This window comes from Rhincodon typus, chromosome 8 (assembly GCF_021869965.1).
Source record: "Rhincodon typus isolate 14 chromosome 8, sRhiTyp1.1, whole genome shotgun sequence".
Taxonomy (NCBI): domain Eukaryota; kingdom Metazoa; phylum Chordata; class Chondrichthyes; order Orectolobiformes; family Rhincodontidae; genus Rhincodon; species Rhincodon typus.
In genome coordinates this window covers 8,017,452-8,035,703 of record NC_063339.1, presented here as the reverse complement: position 1 = coordinate 8,035,703, position 18,252 = coordinate 8,017,452, and the positions used below count along the sequence as shown (strand labels likewise).

Genomic DNA, 18,252 nt, shown 5'->3' with positions numbered 1-18,252 from the left:
GTATAACCTCATCATGGTGACTGCACCTTTCTTATTCCTAAATTCTACCCATAATATCTCACGGGATGAACTCTCCAAGATGTCCTTTCTTAGTGCAGCTGTGACATTCTTCTTAATCAGTAATGGAACTCCCCCCAAACCTTGTACATCCCTCTCTATCACACCTGAAACATCTCAAGGCCGGGAATGTGGAGCTGCCAATCCTGCCCCTCTCTCAACCAAGCATCTGTAATGGTTACCGCATTGTATATCCAGTCTCTAAGCTTATCTGCCTTACCTGTTACTCTCCCTGCATTGAAATTTGGGGTGGCACAGTGGCTCAGTGGCTCAGTGGTTAGCACTGCAGCCTCACAGCTCCAGGGACCTGGGTTCAATTCCAGCCTTGGGTGACTGTCTGTGTGGAGTTTGTACATTCTCCCTGTGTCTGTGTGGGTTTCCTCCGGGTGCTCTGGTTTCCTCCCACAGTCCAAAGATGTGCAGGCTAGGTGGATTGGCCATGCTAAATTGCCCGTAGTATTCAGGGATGTGTAGATTATGTGGGTTATAGGGGGATGGGTCTGGGTGGGATGCTCTGAGGGTCAATGTGGACTTGTTGGGCCAAAGGGCCTGTTTCCACACTGTAGGGATTCTAAATAAATACACTTCAGACCACCAGTTCCACAGTGTTCATTAATCTGGCTCTGCCTGTTCTTCCTATTAGACTGACTTGACTTCACCTCTGCCTTCTCCGCAAGATGACCTACTGCTGGGGTCCCACTCTGGAGTGGCACTCGCAAACCACTCTGCCCCTCCAGTTTAGGTGCAACCTGCCCTTCTTGTACTGGCCACACCTGCCCTGGAAGAGATCCAAGTGATCCAGATATCTGAAGCCCTCCCTCCAACACCAGCTCTTCAGCCACACATTCAACTGTACTATCTTCCTATTTCTAGCCTCACTGACACATGGCAAAGGGAGAAATCCAGAGATTACAACCCTAGAGGCTCTGCTTTTCAACTTCCTACCTAACTAGAGTGCAGAAGAAATTTACAAGGATGTTGCCAAGGCTCAAGGGACTGAGTGAGAGGGAGAGGTTGGACAAGCTAGGGCGTTTTTCCTCAGACCATAGGGGACTGAGGGGGGATGTTATAGAAGTGTATAAGATCATGAGAGGCATTGATAGGGTGAATGCACTCAGCTTTTTCTCAGGGTTGGGGAATCGAGGACTAGAGGGCATCAGTTTAAGGCAAGAGGGGAAAGAATACATGGGAACCTGAGGGGCAACTTATTTACACAGAGGGTGGTATGCATATGGAATGAGCTGCTAGCTGAAGTGGTTGAGGTGGGTACATTAACAACTTTTAAAAGGCATTTACATGGATAGGAACGTTTTAGAAGGATATGGACCAATTGCAGGGAAGTGGAGTTAGTGTGGATAGACATTTTGGTCGGCATGGACCCATTTGGGCTAAGGGGCCTGTCTCCATGCTGTAGGACCCTGTGACTCTATGACTCTATAACTCCCTAAATTCCCTTTGCAGGACTTCATCTCTCCTCCTGCCTGTGTCGTTAGTATCAATATGGGCCGCAACCTATGGCTGCTCATCATCCCGTTTCAGAATATCTTGTGCCTGCTCAGAGATACCCTTGAACCTGGCACCAGGGAGGCAACACACCATCCTGGAGTCTTGCTTATGGCCACAGAAATGGCTGTCTGTGCCCCTGACTATAGATTCTCCAATCACTACCACCCACCTACACTTTGACCCTCCCTGGTGTACAACAGCGCCAGTTCTGATGAGGCTGGTGCTCCTTTCCCCCTGGGAGGCCATCTCCTCCACAGGATCCAAACAGTTTCTCAGTTTGAGAGGGGAATGGCCATAGGGGACTCCTGCACTGTCTACCTGGTCCTCCCATCTATCTGGCTGAACCTTTGGTGTGACCACATCCCTGAAACTCCTGTCTATAAAACATTCTGCCTCCTGTATGCTACTCACCGAGTTGAACTTCCAGTAATCTGATCCATGCGGCCTGAGAGGAGCTGCAGGTGGACACACTTCCTGAATTCTTCCCGATTTCCCACATCTCACAGGAAGAGCAGACCACTCTCTCTTTATTCTTGTTTAGGGATGTGGGTATCATGGTAAGTCATTTGTTACTTATTTCTAATTGCCTTTAAATGATGCAGTTTGTTTGTCCACTTCAGAGGGCAGTTAAGAGTCAACCACATTGCTGTGGGTGTGGAATTGTATGTAGGCCGGACCAGATAAGGATGGCAAATGTCCTTCCCTGCAGGACTTTGGGTTTTTGTGATAATTTACAATGGTTTCCTGAATACCATCTGACTAGTTTTTTTTAAATTCCATATTTATTAATTGAATTCTAATTCCACCATCTGCCATGTTGAGATTTGAACCCATCTCACCTGAGAACATTAACCTGGGTCTCTGGATTACTAATTCAGTGACTATACCATTATGTGAACCCTTCTCCATAAATTAACCTTTTGTAAGTGTAAAGGCAACAACTTTCATATGGTGCAATTAACACTATGGGAAATCCCAAGGCATCTCACAAAAACAAAGATCAGGCAAAATCTGATACCAAACTTTAGTTAGGCCACATTAGGAATAGCACGTGCAGTTCTGGTTGCCACACTAGCAGGAAGATGTGGAGGATTTGGAGAGGATACTGAAACAGTTTACTTGGATGTTAAATAAAAACCAAAAGAACTGTGGATGCTGTAAATCAGGAACAAAAACAGAAGTTGCTGAAAAAGCTCAGCAGGTCTGGCAGCATCTGTGAAGGGAAAAAAACAGAGTTAACGTTTCAGGTCTGGTGACCCTTCCTCAGAACCGTTACTTGGATGTTGCCTGGTTTGGAGGTTATTGGCTATGAGGATAGATTGGATAAACCTGGTTTGTTTCACTTGAACGTCGAAAGATGGGGGCAACCTATAGAAGTTTACAAAATTCTGAGAGACATGGATCTAATTGATAGGCAGAGCCTTTTCCCTGATGTATAAATGTTAATTACTAGGGTCATAGGTTTAAGGTCAAAGGGGGTAAGTTTTTTTCCCTGATGTATAAACGTTAATTACTGGGGGACATAGGTTTAAGGTCAAAGGGGGGAAGTTTAGAGGAGATGTGAGAGGCAGGTTTTTTTACACAGAGGTTGGTAAGTGCCTGGAATGTGCTCCCAGAGGAGATGGTGGAGGCGTGTATAATAGCAATGTTTAAGAGGCATCGTGACAGATACATGAATAGGCAGGGAATAGAGTGATACTGACCGCACAGAGGCAAAAGTTTTCTAGTATAGAAAGGCGTAATGTTTCAGTACAGGCTTGGTGGGCTGAAGGGCCTGTTCTGAGCTGTACTGTTTTTTGTTCTTTGTTCAAACTACTAAATGAAATATTCAGCAGGTAACCAAGTCCAAAACCTTGGCCAGAGTGGTAAGTTCTCAGGTGCATCTCAAAGAAAGTGAGTGAGGTGGAGCAGCACAAGGAGATATTCCAGTGCTCAGGGCCTAGGGAAGTGAAGGCAGAATTGACAGTGGTGATGCAGAGGAAGTCAAGGTAATCACAAGGAATTAGATGAGAGCTGATGTTGCAGAGGGTTGCAGGGCTCGAGGAGATTACAGAGATAATGAAGACTATGACCTTGACAAACGAGGGTAAGAGTTTTAAAATTGATGTGTTATCAAACTAGGAGCCTCTAGTCAATGAGTGCAGGGCTTGCTATAGAACATAGAACAGTACAGCACAGTACAGGCCCTTCGGCGCACGATGTTGTGCCGACCTATTATCCTACTGTAAGATCAAACTAACCTGCTTACCCTTCATTTTACTATCCTCCATGTGCCTATCCAAGAGTTGCTTAAATGTCTGTAAAGTATCTGACTCCACTACCACTGCCGGCAGCGCATTCCACACGCCCACCACTCTCTGTGTGAAGAACCTACCTCTGACATCTCCCCTATACCTTCCTCCAATCACCTTAAAATTATGCCCCCTCGTAATAGTCATTTCCACCCTGGGAAAAAGTCCCTGACTATCCACTCTATCTATCCCTCTCATCATCTTATACACTTCTATCAAGTCACCTCTCATCCTTCTTCGCTCCAATGAGAAAAGCTTTAGCTCCCTCAACCTTTCCTCATAAGACCTGCCCTCCAGTCCAGGCAGCATCCTGGTAAATCTCCTCTACACCATCTCTAAAGCTTCCACATCCTTCCTATAATGAGGCAATCAGAACTGAACACAGTATTCCAAGTGTGATCTAATCAAAGTTTTATAGAGCTGCAGCATAACCTCGCAGCTCTTAAACTCAGTTCCCCTGCCAATGAAAGCCAACACACCATACGCCTTCTTTACAACCTTATCAACTTGGGTCGCAACTTTCATGGATCTATGGGCGTGGACCCCAAGATCCCTCTGTTCCTCCATGCTGCCGAGAATCCTGCCATTAACCCTGTATTCTGCATTCAAATTCAACCTTCCAAAATGAATCACTTCACACTTTTCCGGGTTGAATTCCATCTGCCACTTCTTTGCCCAGCTCTGCATCCTGTCAATATCCTGTTGCAACCTACAACAGCCCTCCACACTATCCACAACCCCACCAACCTTTGTGTCATTGGTAAACTTACTAACCCACCCTTCCACTCCCTCATCCAAGTCATTTATAAAGATCACAAAGTGGCTGCCCTTCGAAAGCTCAGCTGGTAGAGCGGAGGACTGTAGTGTGTTGCTATGTGAGTGAGATTTGGTGAACTCGAGGATAAGGGCAGATCATAGTAGTGGGATTAACATCAGAACCATACTTAGTGATAATGGTGTCGTGACAATGTCAAAGTCGCATAATATAGTAGCGGGAGCTGGATGGGAGCAGAAGTTGTGTGAAAATATTGTGAGTATAGATCAAGCTAAGAACATAGAATGTAGAACAGTACAACACAGTACAGGCCCTTCAGCCCACAATGTTGTGCCGACCTATTATCCTACTAAGATCAAACTACCCTGCATACCCTACATTTTACTCTCCTCCATGTGCCTATCCAAAAGTCGCTTAAAAGTCTTTAAAGTATCTGAGTCCACTACTACTGCCGGCAGTGCATTCAACACACCCACCACTCTCTGTGTGAAGAACCTACCTCTGACATCTCCCCTGTACCTTCCTCCAATCACCTTAAAATTATGCCCCCTCGTAATAGTCATTTCCGGCCTGGGAAAAAGTCTCCGAATATCCACTCTATCAATGCCTGTCATCATCTTGTACACCTCTATCAAGTCACCTCTCATCCGTCTCCGCTCCAATGAAAAAAAGCCCTAGCTCCCTCAACCTTTCCTCTTAAGACCTGCCCTCCAGTCCAGGCAGCATCCTGGTAAATCTCCTCTGCACCCTCTCTAAAGCTTCCACATCCTTCCTATAATGAGGCGACCAGAACTGAACACAATATTCCAAGGGTGGTCTAACCAGAGTTTTATAGAGCTGCAGCATAACCTCGCGCCTCTTAAACTCAATTCCCCTGCCAATGAAAGCTGTAAACAAAGAGGTCTCACAGAAAATTCCACGGACTCCTGCCGCATTATTCCAGGAGACTAAACAAAGTTTCAACCCCAAATACACAATGAAACATGGTGGCAGTGGAAATGACAAGATGAAACATTAAAGTCCCCAACTGAAGTGAACCTTGTGGTCAAGTTTTCCACTGAGCTGTCATTACACCAAGGATCCCGTGGGAGGGGCTCGAGCCTGAGATCCAGACTCGGAGACCAGACAGTAATGAACTGAAGCCCTGAGATGTGGAACAGATCCCGTGGCAGATGCTGGAGATAGCAGGAAGTTAGCGTACTCTCCCCTAAAACATTCCAGGCAATCGAGGGACTGCACCAGGTCTAGGATTGGGAGAATTGGAAGGAAAGGTTTATCAGCTACAGGAATAGCCAGTACATTACTATGTCCTGCAGGAAGCATTGTTAATGATGGATTAGTAGAACAGGGCATCAATGAGAAAGCAGCATTGTATGAAAGGCTATTACAGGCTTCAGACACCTAACATTGGGGTTCAGAAGAATAAGGGCAACTTTATTGAAGCATACAATGTCTTACGGAACTTGACAGGGTAGGTACGGAAAGTTTGTTCCCCCTTGAGGAAGAGTCTGGGACCAGAGGGGATAATCTCAGAATCAGGCGTCGCCCATTTAAGACTGATGTGAGGAGGAATTTCATGTCTCAGTGGATAGTGAGTCTGTGGAATTCTTTACAACAGAGATCTATAGAGGCAAGTTCATTAAGTTTACTCAAGGCTGAGATAGACAGAGTTTTAATTAGGAAGGGAGCCGAGGGTTATGGGGATTTTGAGGAATTGAGGATTATCAGATCGGCCATGATCTCATTGAACGGCAGAGCAGACTCAATGGGCTGAATGGCCTATTTCTGCTCCTGCATCTTCTGGTCGAAGTGTAATTGTTGAATGGGTGAAGTTTAACAGAAGGAAGCAGAGACCTGGGAAAGCATGCATTTGGTCATGAATGATCTTTATTGGCTGGTGAAGAATTGCACTTGTGAAGAGATGAAAGCAGATTTGATTCGTGGATGGATTACTATCAGAGTGGCAGACAAGGTTCTGTCAGACTTTGCACAAGGCAGGGAAGATGTCATGTCTGACAAAGCAGTACAAACCACGAGGAAAGTGGACCTTCAGAAATCGAGCGAGAGCGTCCGTCTGAGGTGAAACTAAAGGGATATGAAATAAAAATCAAACAAGGCGGTTCTGTTCAAGGAGAAAGTGTGTGAAAATTGCTGCCTTCCAAAACAGATAATGCTGCCACTATTTTATAAAGGGTCACCTCAATGGGAAGGATGTCCAGCAGGGGGAGCACAGTGCAGTAACTGGGGAGAATCGGGTCAATATAAAGCAGTCTGTCTTGTTCAGAACTGGAAGAGAAGCCAAATTTGAAAGCAGATGGAAAATTCTCCCTTGACCTAAGCTTCAGATTCCTTTCTGCCTGGAAACAGAAAATAGAATCGTACAGTACAGAAGAGGCCCTTCAGTCCATCAAGTCTGAATAGAGTATCATAGCAATTTATTGTTGCGTGTATTTTTACAAACAAAGTGCAGTGAAAAGCTTCATAAGTCACCACACCATGAAGCCTGTATTAATGACAGAAGTCATAGATAAGAAGAAAAAAGTAAAAATTAAGACAGAGTTCATCTTGGTTTGGGGAAAGTCAATTGAGACAACAAATGTTGGAATGCCCAGAAGCCTGTGCTGAAGAAAACCTCAACACTGACAAGACCTTCATGCCAGTACAAGACCACAAAACTTGAATACCACCATGCCAGGCCTAGGCAACCATACCAGGCTAAGACCACCATACCAGGCTAAGACCACCATGCCAGGCCAAGGCAACCATACCAGGCTAAGACCACCATACCAGACCAAGGCTACCATACCAGGCCAAGACCACCATGCCAGGCCGAGGCCACCATGCCAGGCCAAGATTGTCCCCCTGGGATGAGGCCACCACAGCGGGAGACCACCATGCCAGGCCAAGACCACCATACCAGGCCAAGGCCATCATGCCAGGCCAAGACCACCATGCCAGGCCAAGACCACTACGCTGACCTGGAAGCCTCCTCTTCACTGGGCCCAGGCCAGGAGAAGATACCTTCTGCTGGACAACATAAGAAATAGGAGCAGGAGTAGGCCATCTAGCCTGAGGAAGTTAGAAAAGCTAAGATAAGGAAACATTAAAAAAAGCACAGAAAGAAAGAAAAGTGAAAGGTCTGTACCACCAAAGCTAAACATCTACATTAGTCCCAGTTTCCTGCACCAGCCTTGAATATTATGACACTTGAAGTGCTCATCCAAGTACTTTTTAAAGGTTATGAGGATTTCTCCCTAACTTCCCAGGCAGTGCATTCCTGATCCCCACCACCCTCTGGGTGAAAACTCTTTCCTCAGATCTCCTCTAAACTTCTTTCATCTTAAAATTATGCCACCTTGTTATTGACTCTTTGACTAAGGGGAACCATTGCAATCTAGTCATTCTGTCCATGCACTTCATAATCTTATACACCTCTATTAAATCCCCCACCTCAACCTTCCCTGCTCGAGAGAAAACAACCTTATCCAGCCTCTCTTCATCATCGAAATGCTCCATTCCAGGTAACATCCTGATGAATCTCCTCTACACCCCCACTTCCTACAATGCAGGGACCAGAACTGCACACCATTCTCCAGCTGCGACCTAACTTAAATTCTGTCCAGCTCCAACATAACTTCCCTGCTTTTATAATGCATGACTTGACTAATAAAGGCAAAATATTTTTCCAGTGCTAAATAAAAACCGAAAGAACTGCGGATGCTGTAAATCGGAAACAAAAGTAGAAGTTGCTGGAAAAGCTCAGCAGGTCTTGGCAGCATCTGTGAGGAAAAATCAGAGTTAATGTTTCTGGACTCTTTCTCAGAACAGATGGTGGCTAGGAAATAGTTCGTTTTTAAGTTGGACAGACAAAGGAGTGGATACCGATTGGCCTGGGAGAATGAATAGCTATTAATGTGGACAACTGGTGACTAACAAGGGTTTTGTGTTGGAGACAGCAAAACCTACAGATGCTGGAGTCAGAGACAACACAGTGTGGAGCTGGAAAAACACAGCATTTCAGGCAGCATCAGAGAGGCAGGACAGTCAATGTTTCGGGTTTTCAAAGTCTCCCCCGCCCCAGCCTCATCGCATGTCCAACCCTCCCTCTCATCCCTGCCTCCTTGACCTGACACAACCGGTCCATCTCCTTCCCTGCCTATCCGCCCCACCCTTTCCAATGACCAAGCCCCACTATCCCTACCTGCATCCACCTATCACCATCCCACCTACATTCCCCCAGCCCCACCTCCCCTCTATTTATTTCCGAGCTCCCTTCCACCTCCCCAGCCCTGATGAAGGGTGTAAACCCGAAACATCGACTTCCCTGCTCCTCTGATGCTGCTTGACCAATTGTGTTCCTCCAGCTCCACACTGTATTGGATGGGTTGTGTGTAATGGTACACCATGTGATAGCATGGCCTGGTGTATGGGGCTTGGGGTAAGGACCTGGCAGAAGCTGCCTCAAACCATAATATATTGTGTGTCTGTGATAAAGGAACAGCAAAAGTCATGGGTGACTTTAATCTTGGTATAAACTTGAAAAGTCAGATTGATAATAGCAGCTTGGTTTAGTGTTTCATAGAATTCTGGTGAACAGCACATTTTGGAACAAAGCAGAAACGAAATTATATTAGACTTTGTATTGTATCATGTGACAGGATTAATTAATGACCACAGAGTAAAGGCGCCCCCAGGTTTCTCCCACAATATGATTGAGTTTTGTATCCAGTTTGAAAGGGAGAAGATTGCAACTCAGGCTTATATTCTAAACTTAAATTAGTGCAATAAAAGGGGCATGAACTTTGAGCTGGCTGAAGTGATCTGGGATACTACACTCAGAGGTAGATCAACAGAGACTCGGTGGCAGATATTTAAGAACATTTCTGAATGCTCAGTGTAAGTATATTCCTGCTATGTAAATGAATAATGAGAGGGAGGACCTACCAACCAGGGATTACAAAGAAATTGGGGAAAGCAATGGAGTGCCACTGGGTTGAATTCTCTTGCCCCAACTATTTATAATCTATGTTAAGACTTGAATGTGGGGATAGAAAGTACTTTTGCCAAACTTGCAGATGACACTAAAATAGGTAGGAAAGCAAGTTACAATGAAGAATTAAAAGAATTACGAATGGATGTGAATAAATTTAGGTGAATTACAAAAATTTGGCAGATGGACTTTAACATGGATAAGTTTGAGATTATCCATTTTGGTTGGAAGAATAAAAAGCAATATATTATCAAAATGGAGAGAAACATTAGTCCAGAGGGACCTGGGTACACTAGTACATGAATTAGAGAGCATGAGTATGCAGGTACAAGATGTAATAAGGAAAGCAAAAAGAATGTTGGTATTTATTTCTAAAAGAATAGAGTAAAAAAGTAGGGAAGTATTTTTGAAGCAAGGCATTGGTGAGACCACACCGAGGGCACTGCATGCAGTTTTGATCCCTTTACTTGAGAAAGGATGCAACTTCATTGGAGGCAGTTCAGAGAAGGTTCACTCAATTAATTCCACAGACAGAATGTTTGTCTTAAGAGGAGAGATTGAGCAGTTTAAGCCTGGACTCACTAGAGTTGGAAGGAGATCAAATTGAGAAGATCCAATTGAGGTATATAAGATGCTAAAGGGGATTCACAAAGTAGATGTAGAGTGGATGGTTCTCCTTGTGGGGCAATTTAGAATATGAGGTCAGAGATTTACAATAAGGGTAAGCAGATTTAAACAACGATGAGGAGGAATTACTTCTCTCAGAGGGTCACGAATCTGTGGAATTCACAACCCCAGAGTGTAGTAAATCCCACAACATTGAGGAAATTTAAGGAGGAGATAGACACATTTTTTAATGAGTAATGGGCTGAAGGGTTATGGAGAGCGGGCAGGAAAGTGGAGTTGAGGCGGAGATGAGATCAGCCAGGATCGTGTTGAATGGCAGGATAGGCTCGAGGGGCCTTTGACCTACTTCTGCTCCAAGTTCTCATGTTCTAAAATAACACACTGAAGCCTGTGAACAAGTTTGCCTGGCTCAGAGATTGCAAACGACCACTGTTGAAAGGTTGATACACAGACTTCACTGTTAACATTTGCTGTCTTTGCTCTGAGGGAAGGCCGTAATCTCCTCAGGCTAAAATAAAATCTGATGACAGAAGGTCTTAGTGGAAATGGATGTGTGTGGAGAGGGGGAAGAACAGAGTGCCAGTGCTATAGACAAGGAAGCTTCTGTCAACATGCAGCACCCAGATGTAACAGACCAGCACTGTTCCATGAACCATTAGTCAAAGGCTCTTTTGCACAGTCTGGATATTCAGGCAAGCACTTGTTCTCTACTGCCACCAGGCAAGGTGGAGTTGGTGAAAGAGATACTCAGATATCATTGCTACATGATTTTGTTTTAAGGTGCTATATTTACACACACTTTTCAAGTAGCCACCTCCACCTACTACATCCAGCCCTGAGTTCTAACACTAACTATTTTCTTCGATGTGGATTTGTACAGAACAGAAAGGTATGTGTGTGACTATAAGTAAGAATGTATGGTTTGAGCTTGCATCTACACAGTGACTTCCCCAACCTCAGAAAGTTCAGATGCCATTTTCCCATTGACGTTTGTTTCTCAGTCGCTTGTAGCATTTCACTAGATTTTGAAATGCCTAGCCTCTTTTTACTTTAAATGACAGGATATTTCAAACATTTGTAGCCCTTGAATAAAGAAGGTAATTTGTTCTGAATTATGGTGGAAAGGTCAATGATGATGCAAGTCATAAGACAATTATAAAAGCACAGCAGGGGGGGGCGAAACCTTGTAAAGGCCTGAACAATATAGGATATTACCATAGAACCCCTACACTGTGGAAACAGGCCATTCAGCCCGATAGGTCCACACTGACCAAGCTTACCTCGTGTGTCAGCGGCCTTCTTGATTTGAGCAGCGGGAGAGGTGAGAGCGCGAGCTGGGAAGTGAACTAATATATTTGGGCATTGGCTAAACCCGAAATACTACACATGCAGTGTCTCCCACCCATCCTTCTCCTCTAACCAAAAAGAAGACTGTGTGGAGGATCGGTAAGATAAAGTTTTTTTTCTTTATTCTTTTGGCAATCTAGAGTAGAGGGAATGGAAGCATGCTCCTCTTGCAGGATGTGGGAGGTAAGGGTCACTGCTGGTGTCCCCTCTGACTTCACCTGCGAGAAGTACGCCCAACTCCAGCTCCTCACAGACCCCGTTAGGGAACTGGAGCTGGAGCTGGATGAACTCCGGATCATTCGGGAGGCTGAGGGGGTGATAGAGAGGAGTTACAGGGAGGTGGTCACACCCAAGATACAGGAAAAAGGTAGCTGGGTGACTGTCAGGAGGGGCAAAGGGAATAGGCAGACAGTGCAGGGATCCCCTGTGATCGTACCCCTCAATAATAAGTATACCGTTTTGGATACTGTTGGGGGGTACGACCTACGAGGGGAAGGCCATAGCGGCCAGGTCTCTGGCACTGAGCCTGGCCCTGTGGCTCAGAAGGGAAGAGGGAGAATAGGAGAGCAATAGTGATAGGAGATTCAATAGTTAGGGGAACAGACAGGAGATTCTGTGGTACTGAGCAAAACTCCCGGATGGTATGTTGCCTCTCGGCTGCCAGGGTCAGGGATGTCTCAAATCGAGTCTTCAGGATTCTTAAGGGGGAGGGAGAGCAGCCAGAAGTCATGGTACACATTGGTATCAATGACAAGGCTAGGAAACAGGATGAGGACCTGAAAAGTGAAGAGGGGGAGTTAGGATGGAAGATGAAATCCAGGACGAGTAGAGTAGTAATCTCAGGATTACTACCGGTGCCAGGGCTAGTGAGGCCAGAAACAGAGAGAGAGTGCAGCTGAACATATGGCTACAGAGCGGGTGTAGGAGGAAGGGCTTCAGGTTTGTGGATCATTGGGATACCTTCTGGGGAAGGTGGGACCTGTACTGGAGGGGCACCAATATCCTGGGCGGGAGGTTTGCTAGAGCTCTCCAGGAGGGTTTGAACTAGTTTGGCAGGGGGATGGGAACCGGAGCTACAGATCAGAGGATGTACAGGCAGATAGAGCCAGCAGAGAATCTGTGAGGAAGGATAAATAGTTGATAGGGCATAGTGGCAGTCACTGCGATGGGTTGAGGTGTGTCTACTTCAATGCAAGAAGTGTCAGGAATAAGGGTGACCAACTTAGAGCATGGATCAGTACTTGGAACTACGATGTTGTGGTGATTACGGAGGCTTGGATGACACAGGGGCAGAAATGGTTGTTGGATGTTCCGGGGTATAGATGTTTTAAAAGAAATAGTGAGGGAGGTAAAAGAGGTGGGGGAGTGGCATTGCTAATCAGGGGTGGCATCACAGCTGCAGAAAGGGAGTTCATGGAGGAGGGTTTGTCTATTGAGTCAGTATGGGTGGAAGTCAGAAACAGGAAAGGAGCAGTCACTTTATTGGGAGTTTTCTGTAGACCCCCCAATAGCAACAGAGACACTGAGGAACAGATTGGGAGGCAGATTGTGGAAAGGTGCAGAAGTAATAAGGTTGTTGTCATGGGTGACTTCAACTTCCCTAATATAGACTGGAACCTCCTGAGTGCAAATAGTTTGGATGGGGCAGATTTTGTCAGGTGTGTCCAGGAAGGATTTCTGACTCAATACGTAGATAGGGAGGAGGCCATATTGGATTTGGTGCTTGGCAACAAACCAGGCCAGATTCAGATCTCTCGGTGGGAGAGCATTTTAGTGATAGTGATCACAACTCCCTGACCTTTACTATAGTCATGAAGAGGGAAAGTATTTAATTGGGGGAGGGGAAATTACAATGCTATTAGGCAAGAACTACGGAGCATAAATTGGGAACAGATGTTCACAGGGAAATGCACGACAGAAATGTGGAGGTTGTTTAGGGAGCAGTTGCTACGAGTACTGGATAGGTTTGTCCCACTGAGGCAAGGAAGGGATGGTAAGGTGAAGGAACCTTGGATGACAAGACAAGTGGAACATCTAGTCAAGAGGAAGTAGGAAGCTTACTTAAAGTTGAGGAAGCAAGGATCGGACAGGGCTCTAGAGGGCTACAAGGTAGCCAGGAAAGAACTGAAGAATGGACTTGGGAAAGCTAGAAGTGGGTATGAGAAAACCTTGGCAGGTAGGATCAAGGAAAACCCCAAAGCGTTCTAGTCTTATGTGAGGAACAAGAGGATGGCCAGAGTGAGGGGAGGGCCAATCAGGGATAGTGGAGGGAACTTGTGCGCAGAGTCAGAGAAGGTAGGGGAGGTCCTTAATGAATACTTTGCTTCAGTATTCACCATGAGAGGGACCTTAACGTTTATGAGGTCAGCATGAAACAGGCAGATATGCTCGAACAGGTTGATGTTAGGAAGGAGGATGTGCTAGAAATTTTGAAAAACTTGAGGATAGATAAGTCCCCTGGGCCAGACAGGATATACCCAAGGTTACTATGGGAAGTGAGGGAAGAGATTGCTGCCTCTTTGGCAATGATCGTTCCGTCCTCACTGTTCACTGGAGTAGTACCAGATGATTGGAGGGTGGCAAATGTTATTCCCTTATTCAAGAAAGGGAATGGGGATAATCCTGGGAATTACAGACCAGTTAGTCTTACTTCAGTTGTGGGCAAATTATTGGAGAGGATTCTGAGAGATAGTATTTATGATTATTTGGAAAAGCACAGTTTGATTAGAAATAGTCAACATGGCTTTGTGAGGGGCAGGTCATGCCTCACAAGCCTTATTGAATTCTTTGAGGATGTGACAAAACACATGGATGAAAGCAGAGCAGTGGATGTGGTGTATATGGATTTTAGCAAGGCATTCGATAAGGTTCCACATGGTAGGCTCATTCAGAAAGTAAGGAAGCATGGAATTCAGGGAAGTTTATTTGTCTGGATACAAAACTGGCTGTCCAATAGAAAACAGAGGGTGGTAGTAGATGGAAAGTATTCAGCCTGGAGCTCGGTCACCAATGGTGTTTCACAGGGATCTGTTCTGGGATCTCTGCTCTCTGTGATCTTTATAAATGACTTGGATGAGGAAGTGGAAGGATGAGTTAGTAAGTTTGCCGATGACACAAAGGTTGGTGGAATTGTGGATAGTGTGGAGGGCTGTTGTAGGTTACAACGGGACATTGACAGGATGCAGAGCTGGGCAAAGAAGTGGCAGATGGAATTCAACCCAGAAAAGTGTGAGGTGATTCATTTTGGAAGGTTGAATTTGAATGCAGAATACAGGATTAATGGCAGGATTCTTGGCAGTGTGGAGGAACAGAAGGATCTTGGGATCCACGTCCATAGATCCCTCAAAGTTACTACCCAAGTTGATAGGGTTGTACAGAAGGCGTATGGTGTATCGGCTTTCATTGGCAGGGGCATTGAGTTTAAGAGTCGTAAAACTCTGGTTAGACCACACTTGGAATATTGTATTCAGTTCTGGTCACCTCATTACAGGAAGGATGTGGAAGCTTTAGAGAGGGTACAGATGAGATTTACCAGGATGCTGCCTGGACTGGAGGGCAGGTCTTATGAGGAAAGGTTGAGGGAGCTAAGGCTTTTCTCATTGGAGCGAAGAAGGATGAGAGGTGACTAGATAGCGGTTTACAAGATGATGAGAGGCATAGATAGAGTGGATAGTCAGAGACTTTTTCCCAGGGTGGAAATGATTATTACGAGGGGGCATAATTTTAAGGTGATTGGAGGAAGGTATAGGGGGGATGCCAGAGGTAGGTTCTTTACAGAGAGTGGTGAGTGCTTGGAATGCGCTGCCGGCAGTGGTAGTGGAGTCAGATACTTTATAGACTTTTAAGCGGCTCTTGGATAGGCACATGGATGATAGTATAATGTAGGGTATGCAGACTAGATTGATCTTAGTAGGATAATAGGTCGGCACAACATCGTGGGCTGAAGGGCCTGTACTGTTCTATGTTCTATAAGGGGTGAGGAGCTAACCCTATATTTTGTATAATTCACCAAACTCTCCTCTTTACTTTGAAATCTAAGCTTCCAATCATCCTCTTTAAAAATAATAGCTTGCACTTATGTAGCACCATTAATGTAGTAAAACATCCTCCGGAACTTTGCTGTGGTATTATCAAACAAAATCTGATACCGTGCCACATTAGAAAATGTGACCAACGACATGGGTAAGGAAGTATATTTTGGAAAGAGTGAAAAACAAATGCCATGTTCTACAACTGAGGCAGGTTTTCGAAAAAAGAGAAAGATCAAGAGGTTTAGGAAGGGAGTTCCAGAGCAGAGAACCTAGATTCTGAAGGCATGGAAACCAATGGTGGATTGAGGTCTATGAGGGATGTGCAAGAGGCCGGAATTGAAGGTTGCAGACTTGGGGTAGTAGGGCAGGAGGAGGTTGCAGAGCTAGGGAGAAGCAAGGACATGGAGAGATTTGAAAATAAGGATGCGAACTCTTAAATGGAGGTTTAGGATCACACTTTGATGCAGTGCTACTCAAAACTTTAACATGATTATCTTCCATGTCATCATGACCTAGTATCAATGTAATATCTGAAATATGGTTTGAACAATGAAAAGACATATCTTTCGTAGATTGGTCCACTGGAACTGGGCTAATAGTGATCTTCCCAACCTACACTATACAGAACCACATGTCCCTGTGTCATGAAACTTGGAACTCCATCCCTAAACCACTTTTGCCTCCTTGCAGATGTAACCTTCCTCCTGGACTGAGTTTCGGTTACATGTCCTAATATTTCCTCATAAACCTCAGCATCAATTTGAATTGGATTACGCTCCTGTGAAGCATCTTGGAATATTTCACTGCATGAAGGAGGCTACATGAATGCTGATTGTTGTTGTTGATTTAGCACAGTGGTGAGCATTGAATAGAACATCCCAGGAGCACCACCAGGGTCCTTACTGACCTCAGCTGTGTCAGTGATGAAGGTGGTCGTGGTAGACCCTGAGAGATGCCTCAAACCCAGTTTCCCAACAGACAACGACAAGTGCCAGTCAGGTTCATGAAGGGAGAAAATACAATGAGCAGAATGGGCAGCAAACTCTGTTTCTCTCTCCACAGACCCTACCAAACCTGCTGAGTTTCTCCAACACGTCTCTGGGAGTGGAATGTTAGTTTACAGTGTTTTTCTCAGCGTTGTCATCACTGTCAGCGAAACGTCATTATTAAAAAATGATCTTTCTTTTCAACAGTCGATTCATGGAGACTCAACTCAAGACCATCCCCTCTGAAGCTTTTACAAAGCTCCCAAACATTTCGAGGATGTAAGTATTTGCGATACCTATCAGCCTATTGATCACTCCCTTTACCCTAGACCAGACCTGAGCAAACTACATTTGCTGACCTCAAAACCAACAATTCACTTTCCCAATTTCTGCTCTTATCTCCGAAAGTGCAGGGGTAAATTAAGGCAGATTTTGCATTTCCGTAGTGCCTTTCACATTTTTCACATCGCACAATCAATGGCTAACACTGTTGTGATGGATGGAAAGTACAGCCACTGTGTACACAGTAAGCTCCCACAGGCAGAAATAAGATATGCAGTCTGTACGTCTGCTTTAGTGATGCTGCCTAGAATTAGCCTTGGGCCAGGACACTGGGAGGTCCTGACATGCTCTCCTTCAAATACCACCATGAAAACAACAGAGAGATGAACGATGGACAGTTGATGTGTTATCGCCCAGTCTTCACTATTTCACATAGTCAAAACCCCTCACACCACAGTGAATCCTGGTTGCAACATAATCAACATAAAATATTCAGCACTAAACAAAACAGGACATTCACGATGAACTTCAGGGGAATGATGAAAATGTGAAATCCACTACCGCAAGGAGTGTCTGAGGGGAATAAAATAGGTTCAAATAAATGGGGAGTTGGATTGACAGATGAAGGAGAAAGGACTAGAAAGACGTACTGGTAGATTTAGGTTGTGTGGGATAGAAGAAGACTTGATTAGCACAGGGCAGTAGGGCTGAATAGCCTGTTTGTGGACTTCATCTACCACAATGTTCCTGGAAAGCAGCAAGAATCCAGAATAGGTTCACAGTGTCAATCCCTAACCTGAACCCTAACCCCAACTGTAACCTTAAACCTAACCCCAACTGTAACGTTAACCTTAACCCCAACTGTAACCTTAAACCTAACCCCAACTGTAACGTTAACCTTAACCACAACTGTAACCTTAACCCTAACCCCAACTGTAATGTTAACCCTAACCCCAAATGTAACATTAACCCTAACCACAACTGTAACCTTAAACCTAACCTCAGCTGTAACCTTAACCCTAACCTCAACTGTAATGTTAACCCGAACCCAAGTGTAATGTTAACCCTGACCCCAACTGTAATGTTAACCCTGAGCCCAACTGTAACCTTAACCCTAACCTCAACTGTAATGTTCACCCTAACCCCAACTGTAATGTTAACCCTAACACCAACAGAAACCTTAATCCTAACCCCAACTGCAATGTTAACCCTGACACCAACTGTAACGTTAACCCTGACCCCAACTGTAACCTTAACCCCAACCCCAACTGTAACCTTAACACTAACCCCAACTGTAACGTTAACCCTAACCCCAACTGTAATGTTAACCCTAACCCCAACTGTAATGTTAACCCTAACC

The 18,252-nt window shown here is 45.0% G+C and overlaps 1 protein-coding gene across 1 annotated transcript in view; it reads left to right on the top strand.

Moving 5' to 3' along the window:
* tshr (thyroid stimulating hormone receptor) overlaps positions 1-18,252 on the top strand; it is a 74,083-nt gene that overhangs the window by 16,145 nt on the left and 39,686 nt on the right. The window contains exon 2 of the mRNA XM_048600024.1: positions 16,818-16,889. Within this exon, the coding sequence (XP_048455981.1) occupies positions 16,818-16,889 (72 nt within the window). The remainder of the gene's footprint in view (positions 1-16,817; positions 16,890-18,252) is intronic.